Consider the following 25804-nt stretch of genomic DNA (forward strand, 5'->3'; position numbering starts at 1 on the left):
TGTAAGTAACATGTATGACAGAGAATTTAAAGCTATGATCATTGGGCTGCTGAGGGAGGGAGGGGCGAGTGTGGCTGGGTGATGGACACTGGGGAGGATATGTGCTATGGTGAGTGCTGTGAATTGTGTAAGACTGATGATTCACATACCTGTACCCCTGGGGCAAATAATACATTATATGTTAATAAAAAAATCCAATATACCTTTAAGAAAACTAGGAAAAAAAATAAAGGAATGATCATAAGCATACTCACCAGATTTGAGAAAAGACTAGAGGACACGACTGAGACACTTAACACAGAGATAAGGAAAACCATGAATGTAAAAGGACCAAATGTTCCAATCAAAAGACATAGGGTGGCAGAATGGATAAAAGACAAGACCCATCTAGATGCTGCCTACGAAAGAGCCAAAGACACCTGCAGATTGAACGTGAGGGGATGGAGAAACATCTCTCATGCACGGGGATGTCGATAGAAATCTGGAGTGATGATATTTAAATTGGAAAAGACAGACTTTAAAACAAAGACTGTAAAAAGAGACAAAGGACACTATTTATTAATAAAGGGGTCTATACAAATAGAAGATAAACAATTGTAAATATTTATGTACCCAACATAGGAACACACAAATAGATGACTGATTAATAATAAACATAAAAGAACGCATTGATAGTAATACAATAAGAGTAGGGGACAGTAACCCCCCATCCCCCTGCTTACATCAATGGACAGATCATCTAAACAGAAAACCAACAAGGAAACAATGGCTTGGAAAGACGAACGGGACCAGATGGACTTAACAGATGTATTCAGAACATACCATCCTAAAATAGCAGAACACATATTCTTTTTAAGTACACACAGAACATTCTCCAGAATAGATCACATATTAGCAGACCAAAAAACCTCAACAAATTCGAGAAGATTGAAATCACACCACGTAACTTTTCTGACCACAATGCTGTGAAAGTTGAAACCAAGGAGACAAAATCTGGAGAGAACACAAAAAGACACACGGAGGTCAAATAACGTGCTACTAAACAAAAGAATGGGTCAGCCAGGAAATCAAAGAAGAACTTAACAAGTACACGGAAACAAACGAAAATGGAACCACAGCAGTCTAATAAAACCTCTGGTGGATCCACAAAAGTGGTTCTGAGAGGGACGTCTACAGCAATACAGGCCTATTCCGAGAAGCAAGAAAAAGCTCAAAGGTAATGATTCCACCTTGCATCTAAAGGAGCTAGAGAAAGAACAAACAAAATCGAAAGCCAGTGGAAGGAAGGAAATAATTAAGACTAGAGCAGAAATAAATGATATGGAAACTACAAACAAAATAGAAAGGATGCTCAACATCACTCATCATTGGAGAAATGCAAATCAAAACTACAATGAGATGTCATCTCACACCTGTCAGAATGGCTAAAAGTAACAAGTCAGGAAATGACAGATGGTGGCAAGGATGTGGAGAAAGGGGAACCCTCTTACACTGTTGCTGGGAATGCAAGCTGGTGCAGCCACTCTGGAAAACAGTATGGAGGTTCCTGATAAAGTTAAAAATGGAACTACCTTATGACCCTGTAAGTTCTCCACTTAGTATTTACCCAAAGGATACAAGAACACTAATATGAAGGGGTACATGCACCCTGATGTTTATAGCAACATTATTTGCAATATCCAGAATATGGAAGCAGTCCAAGTGTCCATCGATTGATGAATGAATAAAGAAGAAATATCACACACACACACACACACACACACACACACACTGGAACATTGTTCAGTTATAAAAAGAATGAAATCTCGCTATCTTGCAATGAAATAGTTGGATCCAGAGTATTATGCTGAGCAAAATAAGTCAGAGAAAGACAAATACCATATGATTTCATTTGAATGTGGAATTTAAGAAACAACACAAACAAGCAAAGGGAAAAAATAAGAGAGAGGGGGAGAGAGAGAAACCAAGAAACAGTATCTTTTTTTTTTTTAAGATTTTATTTATTTCTTTGACAGAGACAGATCACAAGTAGGCAGAGAGGAAGGCAGAGAGAGGAGGAAGCAGGCTCTCTGCTCTCGATCCCAGGACCCTGAGATCATGACCTGAGCTGAAGGCAGAGGCTTTAACCCACTGAGCCACCCAGGCGACCCAAGAAACAATATCTTAACTACAGAGAACAAACTGATGGTTATCAGAGGGGAGGTCAGTCAGGGAGATAGGTTAAACAGGTGATGGGGGTTAAGGCGGGCTTGTAGTGATGAGCACTGGGTGATGTATGGAAGTATTGAATCACTATATTGTACAACTGAAACTGATATTGCAATATATGTTAGCTAACTGAAACTAAAATAAAAACTTAAAAAAAAGAAAATCTTAAGAAGGGGAAAATACATTTAGAGTACTGTATTGTATTTATATTAAAAAATAGATCTATGTGGACCCACGCAGTGCAAATGTGTGTTGTTCAAGGGTCTAATGTAGAATAACAGAAAGAAATCTGACCCTTCTAAATGATAACTTGTCACTGAGTAAGAGGACCCAACAACACGACAAGTCACACATAGTTTATTGAAAATGTACTGTGTCGTTGGGGTGGCTTTTTGGGTTAGCTAATTGTGTTATCCAAAGGAAAAATAGGGTGGATTCTATCTCTATGACAAGCATATAGTCACAACTGGGAGCCAGGCACTTTAAACCCCCATGAGATAGGACGTAGGGACACTTTCTCATTGATATTTACATTTCAAAGAAATGGCTCTGAACTCCTTATGTGGTTTCACTTACTGGTGGAGCATAGGAATAACATGGAGGACATCAGGCGAAAGAAAGAAAAAGTGAATTGGGGTAAATCACGAAGCATGAGAGACTGTGGACTCTGAGAAGCTGAGAGTTTTGGAGAAGAGGGGTTGGGGGGTTGGGTGAGCCTGGTGGTGGGTATTAAGGAGGACACTATTGCATGGAGCACTGGGTGTGGTGCATAAACAATGAATCTTGGAACACTGAAAAAATAAAATTAAAAAAATTAAAATAAATAAATAAGTAATTAATTAAAAACATTTCTGGGTTGTAAAGCCAGCAAGAGCTTATTTAGCTTTCAAAAACATTTACATGTATCTCAGATGGATAGAGAAAAGGTTTTTTGATTTTTATGAGAAAATGTTCTAAGAAAAGGGATAAGGAGGACGTCTCTTTCCAAATTCAATTCTTTCTTTTTTTATTTGCATTTATCCTTTTCAAAAGAGGATGTGGTTCACGTGCATGTCTGTGAAGAGTACATTCACGTAGAGGGAAGAGCAAATGCAAAGTTCCGGCGATGGGAATGGGACCGTGTATGGTCACTGGGGAAAGAGGAAGGAGGAAGGAGAAGCTTGAACAAAGGGACAGGGTAGAGGTTAGCACGTCCAGGAGGCATTGAACCTGGAGCCCTTGCTCTTAATCTATAGATCAGAGGTCTGCAAACCATCTGTAGCGAAGGACCAATCCCTTGTGGCCCAACACTTTTGTACAAGCAATAAAAATGAGCTACTAGAAAATTAAATTGAAAAAGAAAAAAAGAACCACATAATGCTCAATGAAATTAGCCAGACACCAAAGGACAAATATTGTTTGATTCACTTAAAGGGAGGTACCTAGAGTAGTCAAATTCATAAAGATGGAAAGTAGAATAGAAGTTGCCAGTTCTGGGGTCCAAGGTGGGTAGGGAGCAGAAAATGGGGAGTTAGTGTTTAAGGGATAGAATTTCAGTGTAGGAGACCAAAAGAGTTCTGGGTATGGTTGGTGTTGATGATCCACAACAACGTGAACATAACTTAATGCCATTGAATTGTACCTTTAAAAATGGTAAATTTTATATTTTACTACAATAAAAAAAGGAAAAATACATTTTTTGACCAGAGATAAAACCACCATTTTTGAAAGTAATAATCTTCCAGACACCAAATTATTATGTTAAATTGTCACAGGAGTTTCTAAAGGATTGCTTTCCATTTTGCTTGTGTATTTCTTTGCCGACTGGCCCCTCTGGGAGAGGGCCTGGGGCACACCCTGCCTGAGGAGAAAGCCTCCCCCGTGAGCCAATTCTTCCAAAGTTGTGATGGGGGGTGGGGATCACCTATCATAAAATTCTTCTGAAGTATTTTAAGATTTTTGATAATATGTAACTGGTATTGAAAAAAATATCATTTTTAAGCTGTGGCTAATGCAACAAACTCCAAATTGATGTTTGTATTTTGATTTTGTATCCTGAAATATTGATAGATTTATTTGTTCTATTCGGATACTTTTTTATTTTTTAAGTATTTTCTGCATAAATATAAAGATAGTTTTAATTTTTCAAAAAAAAAAAAAGCAGGGAAAATGACTTGTGGGTTTAACCGTGTGGGTACAGAGCAATAATTCTCTGGTTTTGGGACACTAACCCTTCCATTTTCGTGTTCTTCAGAAGTAGGACAATTGTGCGGAGACGTTTAGGGTGGGGTGGGGTGTGGACAGGCCAAGATCCCAGAAGTTAAAAGCTGGGGGAGTGGGTGGCGTCCATCAGTCCCTCCCTTCAATACCCTTCAGTTTGCATTTTCCTATGGTGGCTTAAGTCCACCCCTAGTCCTGGGGTCCTCCTCGCGGAGCTGCGCAGAGCGCAGGTGCGGCCGCCCTCGTGCCCATTTTACAGATTGCCCACGAGCTTTAACGCCTGCGGGCTTGGAAGGCTTTTCGGCACGCTAGGTGTAGAATAGGCTTGTCCCTGAAGTGCTTAGGGGCGCCTAGAGCGCAACAGCTCCCTGTGGGGTGTTTTCCAGACGCCTTTTTACCCGGAGGCTCCCCTTGGAAGAGGGCTTTCCTCGGGACGCTGGTGGCACTGCCGCTCCTCCTGACTCTCCTCGTGACGCTGGCGCTGTACTTCTTTCAGAAGCAACGGCGGTGCCAAGGTACAGGGCAGGTTGGACCGGGAGGGGGGTGGGTGTGAGGGGGTGTGAGGGGGTGTGAGGGTGGGCTCCCGCGTGGCGCGCGCTTTGCTGGGAAGAAAGTGCTGGAGGCGGAGGGGTACCCAGGAGGCGCGGTTCCGCGGCGACGGGGGCTGGGGTGGGACCTGCAGAGGAAGGTCGAGCACTCGTCCTCACCTACGCTCCCTTCCCTCGACCTTTCAGAAAAGCTGAGAAAGCAGGCTGAGAAGGACAAAGGTAAGCAGGGAGAGGGGCGCACTCTGCCCCCTTCCCTAAGTAGCAGAAAGTGGTGGGAGGAGGGGGAGGATTTGCTGGGTGGGTGAGGTAAGGACTTCAGACCCCGGGGCGCTTGGGAGCAGGGTGCTGGATGTTTGCTTTGCCACTTGCCCGGCCACCAAGTCCACTCCTCCAACGCACGCATCCGGTCCTGGTTCCCCAGAACGCACGGGGACCGAGTCTGTGCGCTCTTAGGAAAGTGACGCCGCAGTGTTCATCCATTGAGATTTTCCTCTTTTCTTCTCCAGAGAGACTCACAGCGGAACTGGGTAAGTTCTGGGTGCCGCGCCCACAGTGCTGGCTGCGGACTAGTGGGGTAACCCGGTGCGTGCGCTGTGGAAAGTGTTCAGTAGCTTTCGGCGCCCAGTGGAGAGCGGCGGATGGCAACAATGTAATTCTAAATCCATCCTTCTGCGCCTCCCACCTCTCCTCTCCTACACGATTCACGTGCAGCTGCCACGGAGGTCTGACTTTAGACTCTCCCACAAACCCGGCCTGCCCCTTTCCTGCAAATTACACGATTTGTTTACAATTCCACCATTAAACATTTACTCCCACCGGTTCACCTTCCTACGACATCTCTTTTTAATGCGAATGCCACTGGGAAGGAAGGTAGCTTTAATTTGCACCTAAGTGTGACTAATTTATCAGATTCGCTTTTCTCCCCAGGGGACTGGAACCATGGTGTGGGGGTGGGGGCAGATGGGGTGGGGAAGACCTCAAGAACCACCTTGTATGCCCCAGTGAAATTCCAGACGAAGTTACGAGGTTGGAGAAGCTTGTCTTACTGTAGTCCACCTAGTCCTTCAGAAGGCCGGCTATAAAAAGTAATTAACATCATAGTCTAAATTAGAGCACAGTGTTGACTTTCCCATGAGGGATTACTTTTTTTAAAGTTTTTATTTTAATTCCAGTTAATTAACATACAGTGTAATATTAGTTTTACATGTATAATATAGAGATTCCACACTAACATAGCTCACCCTGTGCTTATACGAATAAGTGCACTCCTTATTCCCCATCACCTGTTTAACCCAAGTCCCCACCCACCTCCCCTTTGATAACCCACCTCCCTTTGTTCTCTATAATTAAGAATCTGTTTCTTGATTTGTCTTTCTCTCTATATATGTCTAATATATATATTAGAATATATTATATATAGGAATATAATATATATATTAGAATATATATATATTAGAAACCTGGACTTTTTTTGCATTCTGCCCATTTTTTAATTGGATTATTTGGGTTTGGGTATTGTGTTTTATAAGTTCTTTCTAGATTTTGGATACTAAGCTTTTATCAGATATGTCATTTGCAAATATCTTCTCTCATTCAGTGGGTTGCCTTTTAGTTTTGTTGATTGTCTCCTATGCTGTGCAGATGCTTTTAATTTGATGAAGTCCCAATAGTTTGTTTTTGCTTTTATTTACCTTGACTCAGGAGACCTATCTAAAAGAAGTTGCTAAGGCCTATGCCAAAGAAGTTGCCTGTGTTTTCTTTGCTTATGTTTTCTTCAAGCATTTCTGTTGTTTCCTGACACATTTTTAGGTCTCTCATCCATTTTGAATTTATTTTTGTGTATGGTGTAAAAAGTGGTCTAGTTTCATTCTTGTGCATGTTGTTTTGTTGAAGAGATTATCTTTTCCTCATTGGATATTCTTTCATGCTTTGTTGAAGACTAATGGACCATTTAGTTTTGGGTTCATTTCTGGGTTTTCTATTCTGTTCCATTGATTTTTTGTGCCAGTACCAAGCTGTTTTGATTGCTACAGCTTTGCATTATAACTTAAAGTCCAGAACTGTGATGCCTCCAGCTTTGTTTCTCCTTTTCAAGATGGCTTTGGCTATTCAGAGTCTTTCCATACAAATTTTAGAACTGTTTGTACTAGTTCTGTGATAGATGCTGTTGCTACTTTGATAGGGAGTGCCTTAAATTTGTAGATTGATTTGGATAGTATAGATATTTTCACAATATTTGTTCTTCCAATCCATCAGCATTAATTGTCTTTTCATTTCTTTGTGTCATCTTCAATTCCTTTCATCAGTGTATTACAGTTTTCAGAGAACAGGTGTTCCACCTCTTTGATTAGATTTGTTCTTAGGTATCCTACTGTCTTGGGTGCAATTGTAAGTGGGGTTGTTTCCTTAATTTCCCTTTCTGCTTTTTTATTGTTGGTGTATAGAAATACAACAGATTTCTGTACATTGATTTTGTATCCTGTAACTTTGCTGAATTTGTGTATCAGTTCTAACAATTTTTTGGTTGGGGTCTTTCAGATTTTCTGTTTAAAGTATCATGTCAGGGGCGCCTGGGTGGCTCACTGGGTTAAAGCCTCTGCCTTCAGCTCAGGTCATGATCCCAGGGTCCTGGGATCGAGCCCCGCATCAGGCTCTCTGCTCAGCGGGGAGCCTGTTTCCTTCCTCTCTCTCTCTGCCTGCCTCTCTGCCTACTTGTGATCTCTCTCTGTCAAATAAATAAATAAATAAATAGATCTTTAAAGTATCATGTCATCTGCAAAGAGTGAAAGTTTGGCTTCTTCTTTGCCAATCTGGATTCCTTGTATTTATTTTTGTTGTCTGCTTGCTGAGGCTAGGACTTCTAATACTATGTTAAATAACAGTGATTAGAGTGGGTAACCCTATCTTGTTCCTGAGCTTAGAGGGAAAAGCTCTCACTTTTTTCCCCCCATTCTTCATAGATGGCCTTTATGATGTTGAGGTATGTTCCCTCTAAACCTACTTGGTTGAGGGTTTTTATCATGAATCACTGTTGTACTTTGTCTTTCTGTACGTATTGAAATGATCACATGGTTCTTATTCTTTATTTAATAATATGATGTATCACATTGATTATAGAAGTTGAACCACACTTGCAGCCCAGGAATAAATCTCACTTGATCATGGTGAGTGAGTTTTTTAATGTATTGTTGGATTCAGTTTGTTAAGATTTTGTTGAGGATTTTTGCGTCTATGTTGATCAGGGATGTTGGTGTATCGTGCGTGCTCTCTCTCTCTGTCTCTCTTTCCTTTGGTATCTTTATCTGGTTTTGCTGTTAGGGTAATGTTGGCCTCAAAGAATGAATTTTTTTTTCTATTTTTAAAAATAGTTGGAGAAGAATAATTATTAACTCATCTTTAAATTTGTGGTAGAATTTAACTGTGACGCTCCCTGTTTCTGAACTTTTGTTCATTGGGAGTTTTTTTAAACTTAAAACCAATTAATTAACACATAGTGTATTATTAGTTTCAGAGGTAGAATTCAGTAATTCATCAGTTGCATACAACACCCAGTGTCCATTCTATCAAGTGCCCTCCTTAAAGCCCATCACCCAATTACCCTAACATCCCCCTCCCCTCCAGCAACCCTCAGTTTGTTTCCTATAGTTAAGAGTCACTTATGATTTGTCTCCCTCTCTGATTTCATCTTATTTTATTTTCCCTCCCTTCCCCTATGTTCCCTTGTTTTGTTTCTTAAATTCCACATATGAATAAAATCATTTGGTATTTGTCTTTCTCTGATAACGCTTATTTCACTTAGCATAATACCCTCTAGTTCCATCCACATAATTGCAAAACGGTAAGATTTCATGCTTTTTGATGGCTGAGTAATATTCCACTATAGGTATATAGACCACATCTTCTTTATCCATTCATCTGTTGATGGATGTCTCAGCTCTTTCCATAGTTTGGCTACTGCAGACATTGCTGTGATAAACATTGGGGTGCATGTGCCCCTTTGAACCACTATGCTTGTATCCTTTAGATAAATACCTAGTAGTGCAATTGCTGGGTCATATGGTGGCTGTATTTTTAACTTTTTGAGGAGCCCCCATGCTGTTTTCCAGGTTCGCTGCACTAGCTTGCATTCCCACCAACAGTGTAAGAGGGTTCCCTTTTCTCTGCATCCTTGCCAATATCTTGTTATTTCCCGACTTGTTAATTTTAGCCAGTCTGACTGGTATGAGGTGGTATCTCATTGTGGTTTTGATCTGTTGAGAGTTTTTTGATTACTGATTCAGTTTCTTTGCTGGTTATTAGTTTGTTCAAGTTTTCCATTTCTTGTCTTTTCAGTTTTGGTATTTTATATATTTCTAGGAATTTATCCATTTCTTCTAGACTATTCAATTTGTTGGGCTATAGTTTTTCATAACATTCTCTTATGGGATTGTATTTCTTATGATATGTGGTACTGGCTGTTATTTCTACCCTATTTGTGATTTTATTTATTTGATTCCTTTCCCTTTTCTAGATAAGCGTAGCTAGAGAGTTATAAATTTTAAAGAACTCCTGGTTTCATTGATCTGTTCTATTGTTTTTGTAGTTTCTGTACCATTAATTTCTACTCTCATCTTAATTATTTCCTTCCTTCTGCTGGCTTTAGGTTTTGTTTGTTGTTCTTTTCCTAGCTCCTCTAGGTGCAAGGTTGGGATTTTTTTTTTTTTTTTTGAGCTTTTTCTTGCTCCTTGAGGTAGGCCTGTATTTCTGTATATTTGCCTTTTAGGACTGCTTTTGCTTCATCCCAAAGATTTTGACCATTTTGGTTTCATTTTCATTTGTTTCCATGTCCTTTTTAATTTCTTCTTTGACTTCTGGTTGATCCATTCATTGTTTTGTAGCATTTTTTTTTTTTAACTTCCAAGTGTTTCTGTTCTTTCCAGACTTTTTCTTGTGGTTGACTTCTAGTTTCATTGTATCATGGTCAGAAAAGTTGCATGGTATACTTAGATCTTGAATTCTTCAGGCCTGATTTGTGACCTAGTATGTGATCTACTCTGGAGAAGGTTCCCTGTTCACTTGAAAAGAATGTGTACTCTTCTGTTTTAGGATAAAATATTCTGAATGTATCTATTAAATCCATTTGTTCCATTGTGTCATTCAAAGTTGTTGTTTTCTTATTGATTTTCTGTTTTGATGATCTGTCCATTACTGTAAATAGGGTATTAAAGTCCTCTACTATTATTGTACTATTACTGATTAGTTCCTTTATGTTCATTATAAACTGTTTTATGTATTTGGGTGCTCCCATTTGGGGTATATAAGTATTTACAATTGTTATATCTTCTTGTTAGGTCATCCCCTTTATTATCATATAGTGTCCTTCTAAATCAATTTTTACAGTCTTTCTTTTAAATCTGTTTCACTCAATATAATTGCTACTCTGGCTCTCTTTTGGCATCCATTTGAATGACACATGTTTCTCTATCCTCTCACTTTCTCTCTTTTTTTAAAAAAGAGAGGGAATGAGTGAGAGAGAGCATGAGTGGGCAGAGGGAGAGGGAAAGGCAGGCTCCCCACTGAGCAGGGACACCAACGCAGGACTTGATCCCAGGACCCTGGGATCATAACCCGAGCCAAAGATAGATGCTTAACAGACTAAGCCATGCTGGCGCCCCTAAAATGGGTCTCTTGTAGGCAGCATATAGATGGTCTTATTTTTTGTTTTTTAACCGATTTTGTCACCCTGTGTCTTTTTTTGTTGTTGTTTTTATGGATATTCCAGTCAGTTAACATACACTGTAATGTTAGTTTCAGGTGAACAATATAGTGATTCAACACTTCCATATACCTCCCATATACCTCCTCCATATACCTCCCAGTGCTCATCACAACAAGTGCCCTCCTTAATCCTAATCATGGATTTAACCTGTCTCCCGCCCACCTCCCCTCTGGTAGCCATAGTTTTTTCTCTGTAGTTAAGACCTGTTTCTTGGTTTGCCTCTCCCTCTTTATCCCCCTTTACTCCTTTACTTTCTTTCTTGAATTCCACAGAAGAGTGAGATCATATGGTATTTGTCTCTCTTACTTTGCTTCACATAATAAATTCACATAATGCTTCACATAATACTCTCTAGCTCCATCTATGTCCATCTCTATCTTGCAAATGGCAAGATTTCATTCTTTTTATGTCTGAGTAATATTCCATTATATATATATACCACTTCCTCAAGAGTCGATTTTATTTTTTTTCTGATTTAAAATACTTTGTTATTGCAAAAAAAGCTCTTCTAAAGGTGTTCTTAAGTTCTTTTTTTAAATTTTTATTTTATTTTTTTCAGTGTTCCAAGATTCATTGTTTAAGAGTTTATTTTAATAATTCTTGCAGAGCTTGTTTAGTGGTCATGACATCCTTTAATTTTCATTTCTCTGGGTAGGTCTTTTTCTCTCCCTCTATTCTGAATGATAATCTTGCAGGATCGGGTATTCTTGGCTGCAGATCCTTTCCACTTAGCACTTTGAGTATTCCCTTCTGGCTTGCAAAGTTTCTGTTGAAAAATGCCCTGATAGTCTTATTGATGTTCTCTTCTAAGTTATTGGCTTCTTTTGTCTTGCTGCTTTGAAAATTTTTTCTTTATAACTATATTTTGTGAATTTAATTACTGTATGTCTTGGTTGGGTCTGCTCTTACTGCTTTTGAAGGAAGTTCTCTGTATCTCCTGGACTGCATATCTGTTCTTGTCCCCAGATTAGGGAAGTTTTCAGCTATTATTTCTTTAAATAAATTTGCTGCCCCTTTTCTCTCTCTTTCTGTTCTGGGACTCCTATAATACGAATGTTACTACATTTGATGCTGTCACTGAGTTCCCTAACTCTGTTTTCATTTTGCATAATACTTTTCTCTCTCTTTTGTTCAGCTTATTGGCTTTCCATTACTCTATCTTCTAGGTCACTAATTCATTCTTTTGCATCTTTCAGTCTGCTGTTCATTCCATCAAACATGTTTTCATTTCATTTACTATGCCCTTTATCTCTGCTATGTTTTTCCTTATCTCTGTGTTAAGGGTCTCATTCATGTCTTTTAGTCTTTTCTCAAGTCCAGTGAGTTCCTTAGAATCATTGCTTTAAATTTTGGGTCAGACATGTTGCTTTTATCTGTTTTGCTTAGATCTCTGCCTTGGTGTTGTCCTGTTCTTTCATTTGTGATAAATTTCTCTGTTTCCTCATGTTGTCTGCCTCTCTGTGTATGTTTCTGTCTGTTATGAAAGTCAGGAGAGTATCTTATGTGTGTTACTTACACTCTGCTGTTGTGTTTGAATCACTTTTCCTTTTAGTGTGGTCATTTGCAGTGGCCCTCTGCCTGTTGGCTGTTGTGGGCTGTGCTTGCTCTCTGTGGTGTTAGTAGGATCCAGGAAGGCCAGCTCTGATGTGATGTGCCTGCTGGGGAACTTAGGAGCTGGTCTGCAGTTAGCAAAACTTGCACTGGGCCACTGGTCCTATGTTGGACCCCCTGAAGCACTGCAGTAGCTGGTGGTTGTTTGCTGGAGCTTCTGGGGCCATGAGACTGGCTGCAGAACACGAGAATGGCTGGGTGCAGCTGGGGCTGGTGCATGGTGCTGCTTGGGGGTGCATGGCTGAGGTCATGTGGCTTTAACAATATTTCCCCTTGGGGCACCTGGGTGGCTCAGTTGTTAAATGTCTGCCTTCAGCTCAGGTCATGATCCCAGGACCCTGGGATTGAGCCCTGCATCGGGCTCCTTACTCGGTTAGAAGCCTGCTTCTTCCTCTCTCACTCCCCCTGCTTGTGTTCCCTCTCTCACTGTGTCTCTGTCAAATAAATAAATAAAATCTTTTTAAAAAATTAAAAAAACATATTTCCCCTGAGCCCATGGTCAAAGCTAGCAGGCTTGGTGTGGGTTAGTCCTCAGGAGAACTTTTAGGCATGGCACACTGCTAATGGGTTAGGTAGGAAGTGACTGAGCAGCCCCAGCCTCCCCCCACAGTTGGCTCTGTGTTCATGCTGGAGACTCAGGAGAGGGAAATTATGCCTGCCAACTTCCTCGTTTTTGAAGTCCCTTCACATGCTCCAAAATCATTATGAACAAATCTCCCATTTGCCCCCAGTGTTGTGCATACTGCCATTTTTGTGTTCCCTCTCTGTGTGGGCTGCTGACTCCTTAAAGCCAGCTATCACTTGCCCTCTGGGCTCACCCAGTGCTATGTCAGCTGACTTTTAAAGCACCAGACTTCAAGTCCCACTGGTATCATAAACTCACAGAATCCAGCCCCTCTGGTTTTTAAGCTGAAGTGTTATGGAGATCAGTCTTCCCTGTGTGATCTCCCTGGTGTGAGGGCCCATTTCCCTGCTCTCTCCACTTTTCTGAACATCCTCACCTTTCAGATGCAGTTTTGTTTCTATATTTAGTTCTGGAATTTTTTTCTGCCAGTCTTCAGATCTCTCTGCCAGTCTTTGATGTGGGTGAAAACAATGGAAGAGGTGAACTCAGAGTCCTCCTACTTCACTATCTTCCCAAGTCTCTAGTCAGAAAGATTTACTTCTAAAGCAAGACATAAGAGGGGCGCCTGGGTGGCTCGGTTGGTTAAACATCTGCCTTGGGCTCAGATCATGATCCCAGGGTCTTGGGATTGAATCCCACATTAGGCTCCCTTCTTAGTGGGGAGTGTGCTTCTTCCTCTCTCCCCTCCTCGTGCTCTATCTCTCACTATCTCTCTCTCTTTCTCTCTCTCAAATAAATAATCATCCAAAAAAAAAGTAAAAAAAATTTTAAAAAGACAGAAAGTGGTGATTCAAAGGAATGCATTCCTAGTGGCAAAATATCAAAGTCTTAACATCTGGCCAGGGGAAATAATTGAGTGTGATGTCCTCCCAGACCTTTAAATAATGTACCCAGTCAGTGACCCTGAGGTTTACATAGGCTGTGCTCAGTGCCTAGATTCATGAAGGACCTCCTCCTCAGTAAAAGTTTCTGATTTCAGGGCAGATGAACAGTAGCCTTTCAAACTAGACTTGAGCCCCGGGAAGAGACCTCTCAGTACCATGACCTGTTTTCCTTTTCTAGCCCTGTGCAGATTTCTGTCTTAGAGCAAGGAATAGAATGAGACATAGAATCATGCAGATGGGTGGTACAGAGACTAAGATGGGATTAGGGTGAGCAGTGGTTGAAGAGTAAGGAACCTCCTCCCAGGGACCTAACTACTTTGGGACGGTGGTTCCCCTCCCCCAAAGACTGATGTTTTCTGTGTTTTGCTTACAGGGAAGCTTCAGACAGAACTTGGTAAGTGACCCCTCTTCAGGTTATTTCTTCTTGTCCACCTTTTAGCATCTGATTTCTCATTTCCCAACCAGGTATGATGCCCAGGATGGAACCCTGCCAGCATGTGGGTGGCGGGAGAAAGGGGAGAAGGCCAGGGTGGGTGCAAAATGCAGTGTGGGAGAAGGGAAGCAGCACTGACCTTCTGTTTTAATTCTGTTTTTCCATGACTGCTTCAGACTGGAGAAGGGCTGAAGGCCAGGCTGGTGAGTGAAGCGCATCTCCCTCCCATTATCCACTTTACATTTCAACATCACAGTCACTCATTCTGACTAACGAACCATACTTCTTTGGCTTCTTCCACAGGCAAATGGCACGTATTAATGTATGCCACTTACTAGAGGTTATATTCAAGTTTTGCTTTTCTGTTTACTTTCATATTGTTTTGAGGTATAAGCACATTATAAACCATTGGTGCCAATTCTGGTCGCACATCAGAATCACCTAGAGCCTTGTGGGTCTAGAATGGGCATGTTACTCTATATGAAAATATAAATTTTCCCCTGTCCCTCCCCCCATTCCCCACATAAAATAAACAGTCTGATGTGTAGTTTACTTTGTACGGATTCTTACAAAAGTTGAATTTCGGCTTTGTGCACAAGCATTTTTGTTTCTGTAAATGATGTTTACAGTCACGTGCTGTTCCTTGCTTTTCTCACTCATCGTTGTGTTTTGGTATCCATCCCTGCTACCATATCTGGTCTGAGTCTCCTTGCTACAGTGTACTCCATGTCGGCCAGCCACGTTCTTCAAATAGATATCCAGCCTACCTCTAACTCCACACCACCACACACAACACTGGATGAACAGCCTCAAATCTGTCACCTTCTGGCTTTATGTGGAGATTTCTCTGGGACGTACACCCAGGGCGGGAGTTGCTGGCCGGTAGGGGATATGTCAGTAAGTGGGAGAGAGGGATTCCCCAGAGGCAGTGCCATCATCCTGCCATTGGCAGTGCATGGAGACTCCATGTGCTCACGTCCCATATAAGCCACTTTCTGAGTTAGCCAGTCGATGGGGATGAGTGATTGTCCATTGTTCTTTTAGCCTGTTCTCCTCTGAACACTAAGTTTGGGCATTTCTTCATATGCCAGACAACTTTTGGGGCTTCCCCTCTTAAATATTGCCAATTCTTGTCTTTTGGCCATTTTTTTTTAAAAAGCAGACTCCATGCCCCCATGTGGAGCCCAGTGCAGGGCTCAAACTCACGACCCTGAGATCAAGACCTGAGCTGAGATCAAGAGTCGGAAGCTTAACTAAGTGAGCCACCCAGGTGCCCCTTTTGGCTGTTTTTAGTATGAGGTTGCTATCTTTCTTTTATTGATTCAAGGGGACATGACATATATATGTACATAAAGACAATATATATTGTCATATATATTGACATATATATAGACATACATATATACACACCAACAAAGTCTCAAAAACACAAGTCTTTAGGTAAAAATTTAATGAATTCGAGTTTATCAAAATTAATGGTTTCTTTTCAGTGGGAAACCAAGGATGTAGCTAATAGCAGGTGACACACTAGAAGAAGGAATTCTCAGTGTTTACTACCAATGAGGGATTAGTATCCTTATACAGATACATATGCATCAAATTTGTACCTTATGGCATATGTTTTTGAAGTTTTGTTGAAGAAAACCTAACACGTAGGTCCTAAAGATACTCTCTTCCACTTTCTTCTATTCACTTTTCATATGTTATGTATATGTCTTTAAACCATCTGAAATTTGCCATCTTATTTGGTGCCAGGTGAGAATATAGCTGTTCTTCTTCATATAGTGAGTCAGTTTTCCCAGTGCCATCTACTACACTGACCGTGATTTCCCCATCGATGTGGGTATTGCCTTTGGTTCATATTTGGTTCTCATGTGTAGACAGGTCTATCGGTCGACCACCTATTACTTCATTGTTTTCACTGTTAGGGCTTTTATAGTACCCAAAAGTACAAGTTTTCCTGCATTTCTGTTTCCTTTTAAAAATGAATGGATCTTTTTAGCTCCATTTTAAATTTTAGAATACATTTACAAAATTCCTTTAAAAAAAATCCAAAAGCAGTTTTGCATGGGATTCCTTTGAATTTACAGATGAATTTAGAAAGAATCAACATCTTTATAGAACTGAGTTATTCTATGCAAGAGCTATATGTTTTTAAAAATTCTACTAGATATTCTGATGTAGACCCAGGGTTTAAGGGCTCTGCTGTACATTTACGGAGCTCTGAAAACTTCTTTTACTTTTGCTATTTTGTGACTTGTTGATCTCTTTGTTATAAAGTGGAGTAGGATAAAATAAAACAGAAATCCATCCAGAATGGTTCATGTTAAGAAAGGAGGCAAAACAGGATACCTAAAGGACATTTTAGGACAGGAGCCATGCTCAGCCAGGCTTCCCCAGACTGAACCTGCTGGTCAGAGATGAAAACTTCTTGTGCAACCTTAAAGGCATCCCAGAAACCTGCCTTGGTTCTCTCTGCCCAGAGGCTTTGTTCTCCTGCCTTTTTCAGTACAAAGTTAGATTGCATGCAGATTTGGCATAACCCAGCACTGACACTAGCCCTTACCCAATCCTAAATTCCCCGAGAAATGCCATTGTGAGCCCAGACCATTTTGGACTCCAACTTAGCTGTCATGGGGGGACTGAGATCGTTGGGTTTGTAGCATCCTTCATGCATTTTGAACCTCCCTCAAGGTTGTAGAGTTACGGACCCAGATCTTTGAGTCTCTTTTTTCCTTTCTGTTTGGTTTCAGAGTGGAGAGCAGCCCAGCAATACGCAGGTAACTGAAGTCAAGGGACTGTGACCTTGGGACTGGGGTTGGTTGGATCTTAAACAGAAGGGAGGTGGAATGATCTGAGATTGGAGGAAGGATCTGTCCAGGAGTCAAGTATGGAGCCTACACACACAAACACAGAAGCCTACTTTTGCACATACACAACACAACACGTATGCCTACATGTATACACATACATGCTTGCATGCACACATCTGATTATACTCCCACATGAACTTTTTTGTGTGCACACACCTCCTCCTAAAAGCACATAACTTTCTGGGGTTTACTAGGTTTGTTTCCATCTGGTAGGAAGACTGTTAGGGCTAGTTTGTAGGAACCTCTCATTTGACAGAAGAGATCCTTGGGGTTCCCATCTAGCAAGTGGGTGTGCTTTGAGGGGTGGGGATTGGAGAACAGGGCACTGGACTGGATGATCTCAGAGGTCCCTTTCAGTTTTAAAATCCTAACATTGCTATAAAACTGAGGCTCAGAGCTCACATGATGATCTCAAGGTCACACAGGGTGGTGCCATCAGTGAGGAGTTGAAGCCTGGAGCCCCTTCCCCTTGGCCAGGAATTGGGGGGAAAGGAGCCTGCCTCCATCCCCACGAATCTACCTTGTTTTCTATCTCTGCTCCCCATGGCACCTAGTATGGCAGTTAGGAAACTTCCAGTTCAGGAAAGAAATAGGATTCTTCCAGTGGCTTTGAAGTGCTCAGAAGCACCTTGCGAGCTGCTTTGGTACACAAGGATGGTTTCCGGGGGGTGGGAGTGACCACCAGGAACACTAGAGGTTTACCTGTTGGGAAGGGGCAGGCAGGTCCCAGAACCACCCTTCGGAGGCACTAATTCTGCGCCCCTGCACAGTGAACGTAACCCTTGACCCGGCCTCTGCGCACCGCAGCCTGGAAGTCTCCGAGGATGGCAAGAGCGTGTCCTCCAGCAGAGCAGAGCTCTGCCCCCTGGTGGGGGACCCCCAGCGGTTCTCTGAGCAGACGTGTGTGCTGAGCTGTCAGCGCTTCTCTGGGGGCCGCCACTACTGGGAAGTGCATGTGGGCAGGCGCAGCCGCTGGTTCCTGGGTGTGTGTCTGGCCTCCGTGCCGCGCGCAGGGCAGGTGCACCTAAGCCCAGCCAACGGCTACTGGGTGATGGGGCTGTGGAACCGCTGCGAGTACTTCATCCTGGACCCACATCGCATCGCGCTCACCCTGCGTGTGCCGCCACGGTGTGTGGGCGTCTTCCTGGATTGGGAGGCAGGAAAACTGTCCTTCTTCAACGTGTCAGACGGCTCCCACATCTTCACCTTCACAGACACCTTCTCAGGGATGCTCTGTGCGTATTTCAGGCCCAGAGCTCACGACGGTGGTGAACACCCAGATCCCCTCACCATCTGCCCATTGCCTGTCAGAAGGACACACATCCTTGAAGAGGATGAGCTTGATACCTGGTTACAGCCCTATGAGCCCTCGGATCCTACCCTGGGCCTGTGGTGAGGCACTCTCTTGCCTGCTCTGGCAGGTTCTTTGGCAGCTTCCCAGATCCCTGGCTGGGATTTGCTCTCCCACTTCCTCTAGAGTGGAGGAAACATCACCAAAATGTCAGCAAGGCTAAAGACTGCACAGCAGAGGCAAGCAAAAAGAGGAAACTTTGCCTATAGGTGTATGCATATATATTATATGATTTTCTTTAATGAGTAGAGGGAATTCCAAAGCTCATTTGTGTGTATGGTAAGAGTAAGCAAGGGAGGAACAATAAGTTCATGTTGTTGGGAGCCACAGTGTGTACTGTGGGAGACCAGAAAGAAATTAGAATAGGGGAGAGATAGTGGGAAACCTTGTTGGACTGGATAAGAGGTATGAGTTAACCTGCGTTTTTTAAATATTTTTTTTTAAAATCTTTTTTTCCTTTTTTTAAAATTTAATTTTATTTTTTCAGTGTTCCAAGATTCATTGTTTATGCACCACACCCAGTGCTCCATGCAATATTTATATGTATTCTGGCTCCAAGATGTCTGGAAGCAATGACACCTCATAAGTAGTGAGTTCAGTTAGGGCTTAGATCCCGTTTTAAATGTCATTTCCCGCTGAGATGAACTTGGAGAAATGGCTGATTCCAGGGTTGGAGCAGAGAAGTTCCAGGGTTGGAACATCTTGTGTTCAGATGTGCTCCGAAACTGATGGGGCCACAGGAACCAGGTGAACTTTAAAATGAATCATGACAAGGATGAATAATGACAGGAATTGATTAACAAGGGGTTGGGCAAATAAGAAAATTCCCTATGTCTGCCAAGAGGTTTTTCAGTCAGAAATGAAATACAGAACTACAGAAAGAGGAAAGAAGAAAATGAAAGAGTAACTCTGTGAACTCATGGTTTTTACAATGTACGGGTAGATGGAGCACACGCACACACATGAAAAATAGGTAGATAGATTTATGTGTGCACACATAAGGTTCCTGGCTCTGTCAGTTTTGACAGCTTAAGAACAACAACACTCCAGTACCAATGAGCACAATTAGCATTCAGAACTGAGTTGTTTTTTTTTTTAAGATTTTATTTATTTATTTGAGAGGCAGAGATCACAAGTAGGCAGAGAGGCAGGCAGAGAGAGAGGGAGGAAGCAGGTGAGCAGAGAGCCCGATGTGGGGCTCAATCCCAGGACCCTGAGATCATGACCTGAGCAGAGGCAGAGGCTTTAACCTACTGAGCCACCCAGGCACCCCCAGAATTGAATTTTTATTACCATTTTCCACTAAAAGGAGCCAAGCCTCCTTCGAGAAGTGGTTGACTCCAGGGCCGAGTCAGGAAAAATACAAAATAGGTGTTATATTATGATTAATACAAAGTATATGGTCATCCACCTAGATTCTGGCACAGAACTCCAAAAACCCTTAAAATTTCCCAAGTGATAAGAGCTATCAGGATGTCTTTTGATATTCATAACAAGCCCCTTTCAACCAAACCTCATTTATGTTAATGAAGTGACTTCTGGAAAGCCCCCTAAGGGGGAGCTGGTTTTCTGGGGAACCAAGTATGTGATTAAAAGGTTGAAGTTTAGCCCCTGTCCATCTACCCTTGAACTCAGAGAGTGAAGAGAGGCTGGAGATTAAGTTCAGTCACCAATTGCTGACCGACCCCTATGAGGTCAATTAATCTTCCACAAAGCAGGAAAGAATATCAGGAAAAAGAGTCTCTTTAACACATGGTGTTGGAAAACTGGACTATTTTCTTAAACCACACAAAAATGAACTCAAAATGGATGAAAAACCCAAATTTGAGACAGGAAGCCATCAAAATCCTAGAGGAGAACACATGCAGTACCCTCTTTGACACTGACCACAACAACTTCTTAGTAGACATGTTTCTGGAGGCAAGGGAAACAAAAGCAAAAAAAACTACTGGGACTTCATCCCGATCAGAAGCTTCTTATCAGAAGGAAATAATCAACAAAACTAAAAGGCAATCTACTGAATGGGAGAAGGTATTTGCAAATGACATATCTGATAAAAGGTTAGGGGGCGCCTGGGTGGCTCAGTGGGTTGTCTCTGCCTTTGGCTCAGGTCATGATCTCAGGATCCTGGGATCAAGCCCCGCAGTGGGCTTTCTGCTTGGCGGTGAGCCTGCTTCCTCCTCTCTCTCTCTGCCTGCTGCTCTGCCTACCTATGATCTCTCTCTCTGTGTCTTAAAAACAAACAAATTTAAAGAAATAAAGAAAAAGAAAGTTCTCCGTTCACACATCTTTAAAAAAAAAAAAGGTTAGTATCCAAAATCTATAAAGAACTTATAAAACTCAACACCCCAAAAAACAAATAATCCAGTTAAAAAATGGTTAGAAGACACAAAGAGACATTTTTCCAAAGGCGATGTACAGATGGCTAACAGACATATGAAAAAATGCTCCACATGAGTCATCATCCGTGAAATGCAAATCAAAACTACAGGGAGATATTACTTCACAACAGTCAGAGTGACTGAAATGAACAACACAGGAAAGAACAGGTGTTGGCAAGGATGCAGAGAAAGGGGAAACCTCTTACACTGTTGGTGGGAATGCAAACTGGTACACCACTCTGGAAAACAGTATGGAGGTTCCTTAAAAACTTAAAAATAGAGCTACCCTACGACCCAGCAATCGCACTACTGAGTACTGAACTGAAGAACACAAGAACACTAAGTCAAAGGGATATATGCACTGCCATGTTTATTGCAGCATTATTTACAATAGCCAAGATATGGAAGCAGCCCACATGTCCATCAGTTGATGAATGGGTAAAGAAGAGGGTATATATGTAAAATGGAATATTACTCAGCCATAAAAGATGAACTCTTGCCATTTGCAATGACATGGATGGAGCTAGAGAGTATAATGCTAAGGGAAATAAGTCAGAGAAAGCCAAACATCATATAATTTCACTCATATGAGGAATTTAAGAAACAAAACAAGTGAACAAAGAGAAAAAAAGACAAACTAAAAAACACTCTTAATTCTCGAGGATAAACTGATGGTTACTAGAGGGGAGTGATGGGGGAATGAGTTAAACAGGTGATGGGGATGAAGAAGGTCACTTGCTGTGATGAGCACCAACCACTCTTGTATGGAAGTATTGAATCACTATATTGTACATGTAAAACTAATATTGCCCTCTATGTTAACTAACTAGACTTTAAATAAAAACTTTAAAATTTTTTAAAAATAACACAATAAAGACTTTAAAAAATGCTAAGTGAAATATGTCAGTCAGAGAAAGACAAATATCATATGATTTCACTCGTATGTGGAATTTAAGAAATAAATGAGCAAAGGGGGAATAAAGAGAGACAAACCAAGAGAGACACCTTAATTATGAGAACAAATTGTTGGTTACCAGAGGGGAGAGGGTTGATGGGATGGGCGAAAAGGTGATGGGGACTAAGGAGAGCACTTGTGATGAGTACCTGGTGATGTATGAATTGTTCAATCACAGTATTGTACACCTGAAACTAATATAACATTATATTAACAAGCAGAATTAAAGTAAAAACTTTTTTTAAATGATAGCCTTGTTAACAGACCATGTATGATATTCAGAAAAAGTTAATTTTCTATAATCATTTGCATTAGTGTGCTAATATTTTGGGATCCAACTCACAAATATTATATGATAACATTAAAAATATGTTCTTTGACTGTATACAATGATTATCTGTTCCTTTTATTGTTTTTATACATTAAATAAGAAAGACATACAGCTGATACAAAAAGGCAAGTTAAAGTATTTTTAAATAACTGATCCTCTACCAGCGCATTTTAAATAATGGGGAAGTCCAGGGATCCTAGACATTCAGCTAGATGTTTTGTGAATCATAGAGGCCATGCTGGAGGCCACCCAAGAGGCCAGAATATTCAGAGTAGAAGCCCAAGCCTCCTTCTGGTCAAACCCCATGACTCTCTTGAAAATTTCTAAAAAATAGGACATGGTATGTTCAGTTCTCCCCACTGTTTACATTTTCCGTGGAGCTGTTCCTCAAAACTGGGAGATGGTGAACACAGCAATTATGTGTGGATCCCAATCCACTGTACAAAATAAAACTGTGAAGTGAGGACTGCTCTTGCTTGAGGCAGACCTGGTCTGGCTAACTCACAGGGGGGGGGCAGTGCTGAGAGAGACCTTAACTTCAACAGTGGGTGGGGGTCAAGTTATCCATGGCCCCATGGGAATCTTACATTCTCATGGATTGAGCACTTCCATATGTCTTTGATGGGATTATAAATTGACACATTTTGGGGTCAATTTTGCTAATTTCTAAAGGTGAGCATCCTCTGACCCAACAGTTCCAAATCCGGGAATCTAATCTACAGAAATATTCACACCAGTACCTGAAAATATAAGAGGATATTCATTGGAGCAGTGAAAGCAGGGATGGAGTACCACATACTTGCTATTAGGAGAACAGACAAAATATAGTCTATTTATACCATGGGTACAATGGCACCATAAATTTTTACATGGAGTATGTATGATTGCTTTTGTAACTAAAAAGGTAAGCCAGTGTTTTTTTTTCCCCTTCTGCCTCATGCCAATGGAAAACAAACAAGAAGATATCTTAAAAATATATAATTGAAAATCAAAACCATCTGATTGAATAATCTTAACACTACAAGGTAGTGACATGACATGTTTTCATGTCTTTCATAGTTTTTAAATCTCTGCCTTCAATTGCCTACCTAGAGCCCTTCTTTCTTGTTCTTCAATAACACAGTTCAAAATGTTTGTATAACTTTAATTATTAAATGATTGCTCTAGCTTTCAAACTCTGGTCTCATATCCAGTTCTGGCATCTGGCAGGCTGTGTGCCTGCTCTAGGGAGGGGGGCTATTCTTCCCCTATACATCCCTACTTTCTCCTTCTGACAGACTTTTGCTGTTCTCTCAATACTGAAGGAAGGAGAGATGAAGGAAACAGTGCAGCCACAGCTTCCCCTGGGTCCTCCTCATTCCTCAATTCCCCCAGCTTGAGCTAATCCCCTAACCTCTGTTCCATTTGTTCATGCCAAAACACTCCAGTGCTTCTGTGATGTTGGGTTTCCCTCACTTGGCAGACTATGTGCTTGGGAAGGATGGTGCAGCGAAGTATCTCAATTTAGATAGCTTTCCAGATATTCTTTTAACAGGAAATTCACACCTTGTGTTTGTGCTGTGTTAAGTGGAACTTAGGCAGCCTGTCTCCAAGAACCACACCCTTTAGTTTCTCTTTCTCTGGGAAGATCAACAGTCATATCAAATAAGATGCCAAACATTTTGGGTGGCATCCCTCTAAACTATATATAGTGCGTTTAGGGTTGACTTAGGAGAGTGGCAAGTCCCCCCACCCTCCTCTCCATGGAGGACAGGGACTTGACTCTCACCACTCCACTCCCAAGGCCTTGGTGACCCAGTGACCTCACCCAATGTCTTTCCCATCCTCTGCTGCCCAAAACAAATGAGCTACTCTTTTACCCACCTACTTACTTCACACTTTTTAGTTTACTGTTTATGATCAATGCAAATCAATTCTATAAGAAATTCTATAAGAAATTATGAATAATCAAAGCATAATTTTGCAAATTCAAAATAGGTATTCAACACACACAAAAAAACAAGTAAAAAAGCAGACTCCTTCATGTACACATGAGATCCAGTAGGTGTTGTTTCAAAGGACAGCAATGCTTGCTTTTCCTCTTAAGGACTGAAGCCACATCAGAAGTAGAAAGCTTCAGCTTATGCGTATACATTCACACATGAGTCAAAATTTGTTTTTTAAAATGCTTTTTACATCAAAACTGTGGTAAAAGATAAATTTTACAGAATTAAGCCTCCTTTCAGAGAGGCCAGTTTCTAACATCTAAAACTGACTGATACAGAAAGTATTCCAAATAGAGTCATCTGACTTTCAGAGGTTAAAAAAAGTTTTAAAAAAAATTGTTTAAAGGGATTATTGGAAACTTGCTAATATTGGTATTCTTCCAGACTTACTCCATCATGGGCGTCCTTGGTTTGGCATTCACAACACTGGACCTGGCCTTCATTACACTCCCTTGCTTCCTTCTTCCACTGACTCTTCCATTCTGGCTCCAGGCAACATTGTAGCTGGTTACTGTGCCTGTTTCTAAAGTTCTGCCCCAGAACTTGTTCCCCCAGGGGCCAAGGCTCAGAACTCCTACCCCCCCATACACACACACTGATGAGACTTGGAAGACTCTTCCTCCAACCAGCAGACCCCTGTGTACTGACAGACACTGTTGGCATCAGGCTAAGGAGCTCTCATTGTATTCCTCTTTTCTAGCAATAATTTGGAGATGACTTTGTAGACCGAGGTCCAAAACCATGTCACTGCTGGGCTTTGTGTATCTGTCACTGCTGCTTGCCTTGCTGGGATGCTCTCCAAGCCTCTCCTGGAAGGTGACCTTGAAGAGTTGGTCAACAAGAGACTCAGGTGAGCCCTAACCCTGAGAAACAAAAAAGTGAGTGAGTTGGTTAACATGAGGGCACTGGCCAGAGTCTTTTTTTGGCCTGAAGCTTGTTCTGGAAGGGTCCACCCCACACAAATTGAGACCCACCTGTCAGCTACTTTCTACTAATCTCATAACCTCATGTAGGGCCAGGTACTGACCATACTGATCACATTTTTTTAACTGTCAACTTATTAATGGACAAATTCCTCTTGATAGGCCAAAGAAGAAAGAAAAAGGATGACAGAATTTAACTAAGCAAGATCAGTACAAGGACATGGGTCATTTAAGGTGAATTAAGTTCCTTTGCTGGCAACCATTGGAAAGAACCTCAGGCACAATATAGCCTAGACTTCAGGTTTCTGCTCTGCAATATAAAGACCTTTGAAGCATCATTCCATCCTTGCAACAAGAAAACTGAATAAACTGAAAAACAATAATTGTTCTTATACCCGTCAGAGAATTTAGGTCATAGGACAAACTTTTGCCCTAAAAAATGGAGAGAGAGCAACCATATGCCAGAGCATTCTGTCCTTCCCCCATTTCTCTATAACAAAAGCCAGAACTTATGGGAAACTACTTTATTTTACCTAGGGAAGGGCAACTAGCCAACTCCAGCCCCCTCTAACCTTCCTGTCACACCTAAGGTGGGGAGCTAAGAAGTATTTGTGAAGGTCATATCTCAAGGGTACAAGCCTACAAAAGACTAAGAACTAATTATAGGACTATAAAATACTACCCCTTCCTAATATCATCACAGCAACAAGACCTCTGCATAATAATGGGATTATAGTTG

The 25804-nt window shown here is 41.4% G+C and overlaps 1 protein-coding gene across 4 annotated transcripts in view; it reads left to right on the forward strand.

Annotated features, from left to right (window-relative positions):
- The window catches only part of BTNL9 (butyrophilin like 9), a 30699-nt gene extending 10155 nt beyond the window's left edge, over positions 1-20544 (forward strand). For 3 of the 4 annotated variants that reach the window (XM_045998690.1, XM_045998691.1, XM_045998693.1), the window contains 7 exons: positions 4794-4922; positions 5142-5174; positions 5462-5482; positions 14207-14227; positions 14443-14469; positions 17020-17046; positions 17910-20544. In XM_045998690.1, coding sequence (XP_045854646.1) covers positions 4794-4922; positions 5142-5174; positions 5462-5482; positions 14207-14227; positions 14443-14469; positions 17020-17046; positions 17910-18535 — 884 coding nt within the window. In that variant the 3' untranslated portion in view covers positions 18536-20544. The remainder of the gene's footprint in view (positions 1-4793; positions 4923-5141; positions 5175-5461; positions 5483-14206; positions 14228-14442; positions 14470-17019; positions 17047-17909) is intronic. The other variant, XM_045998692.1, reaches the window with a different exon arrangement.
- Positions 20545-25804: the final 5260 nt, after the last annotated feature.

This window comes from Meles meles, chromosome 3 (assembly GCF_922984935.1).
Source record: "Meles meles chromosome 3, mMelMel3.1 paternal haplotype, whole genome shotgun sequence".
Taxonomy (NCBI): Eukaryota; Metazoa; Chordata; class Mammalia; order Carnivora; family Mustelidae; genus Meles; species Meles meles.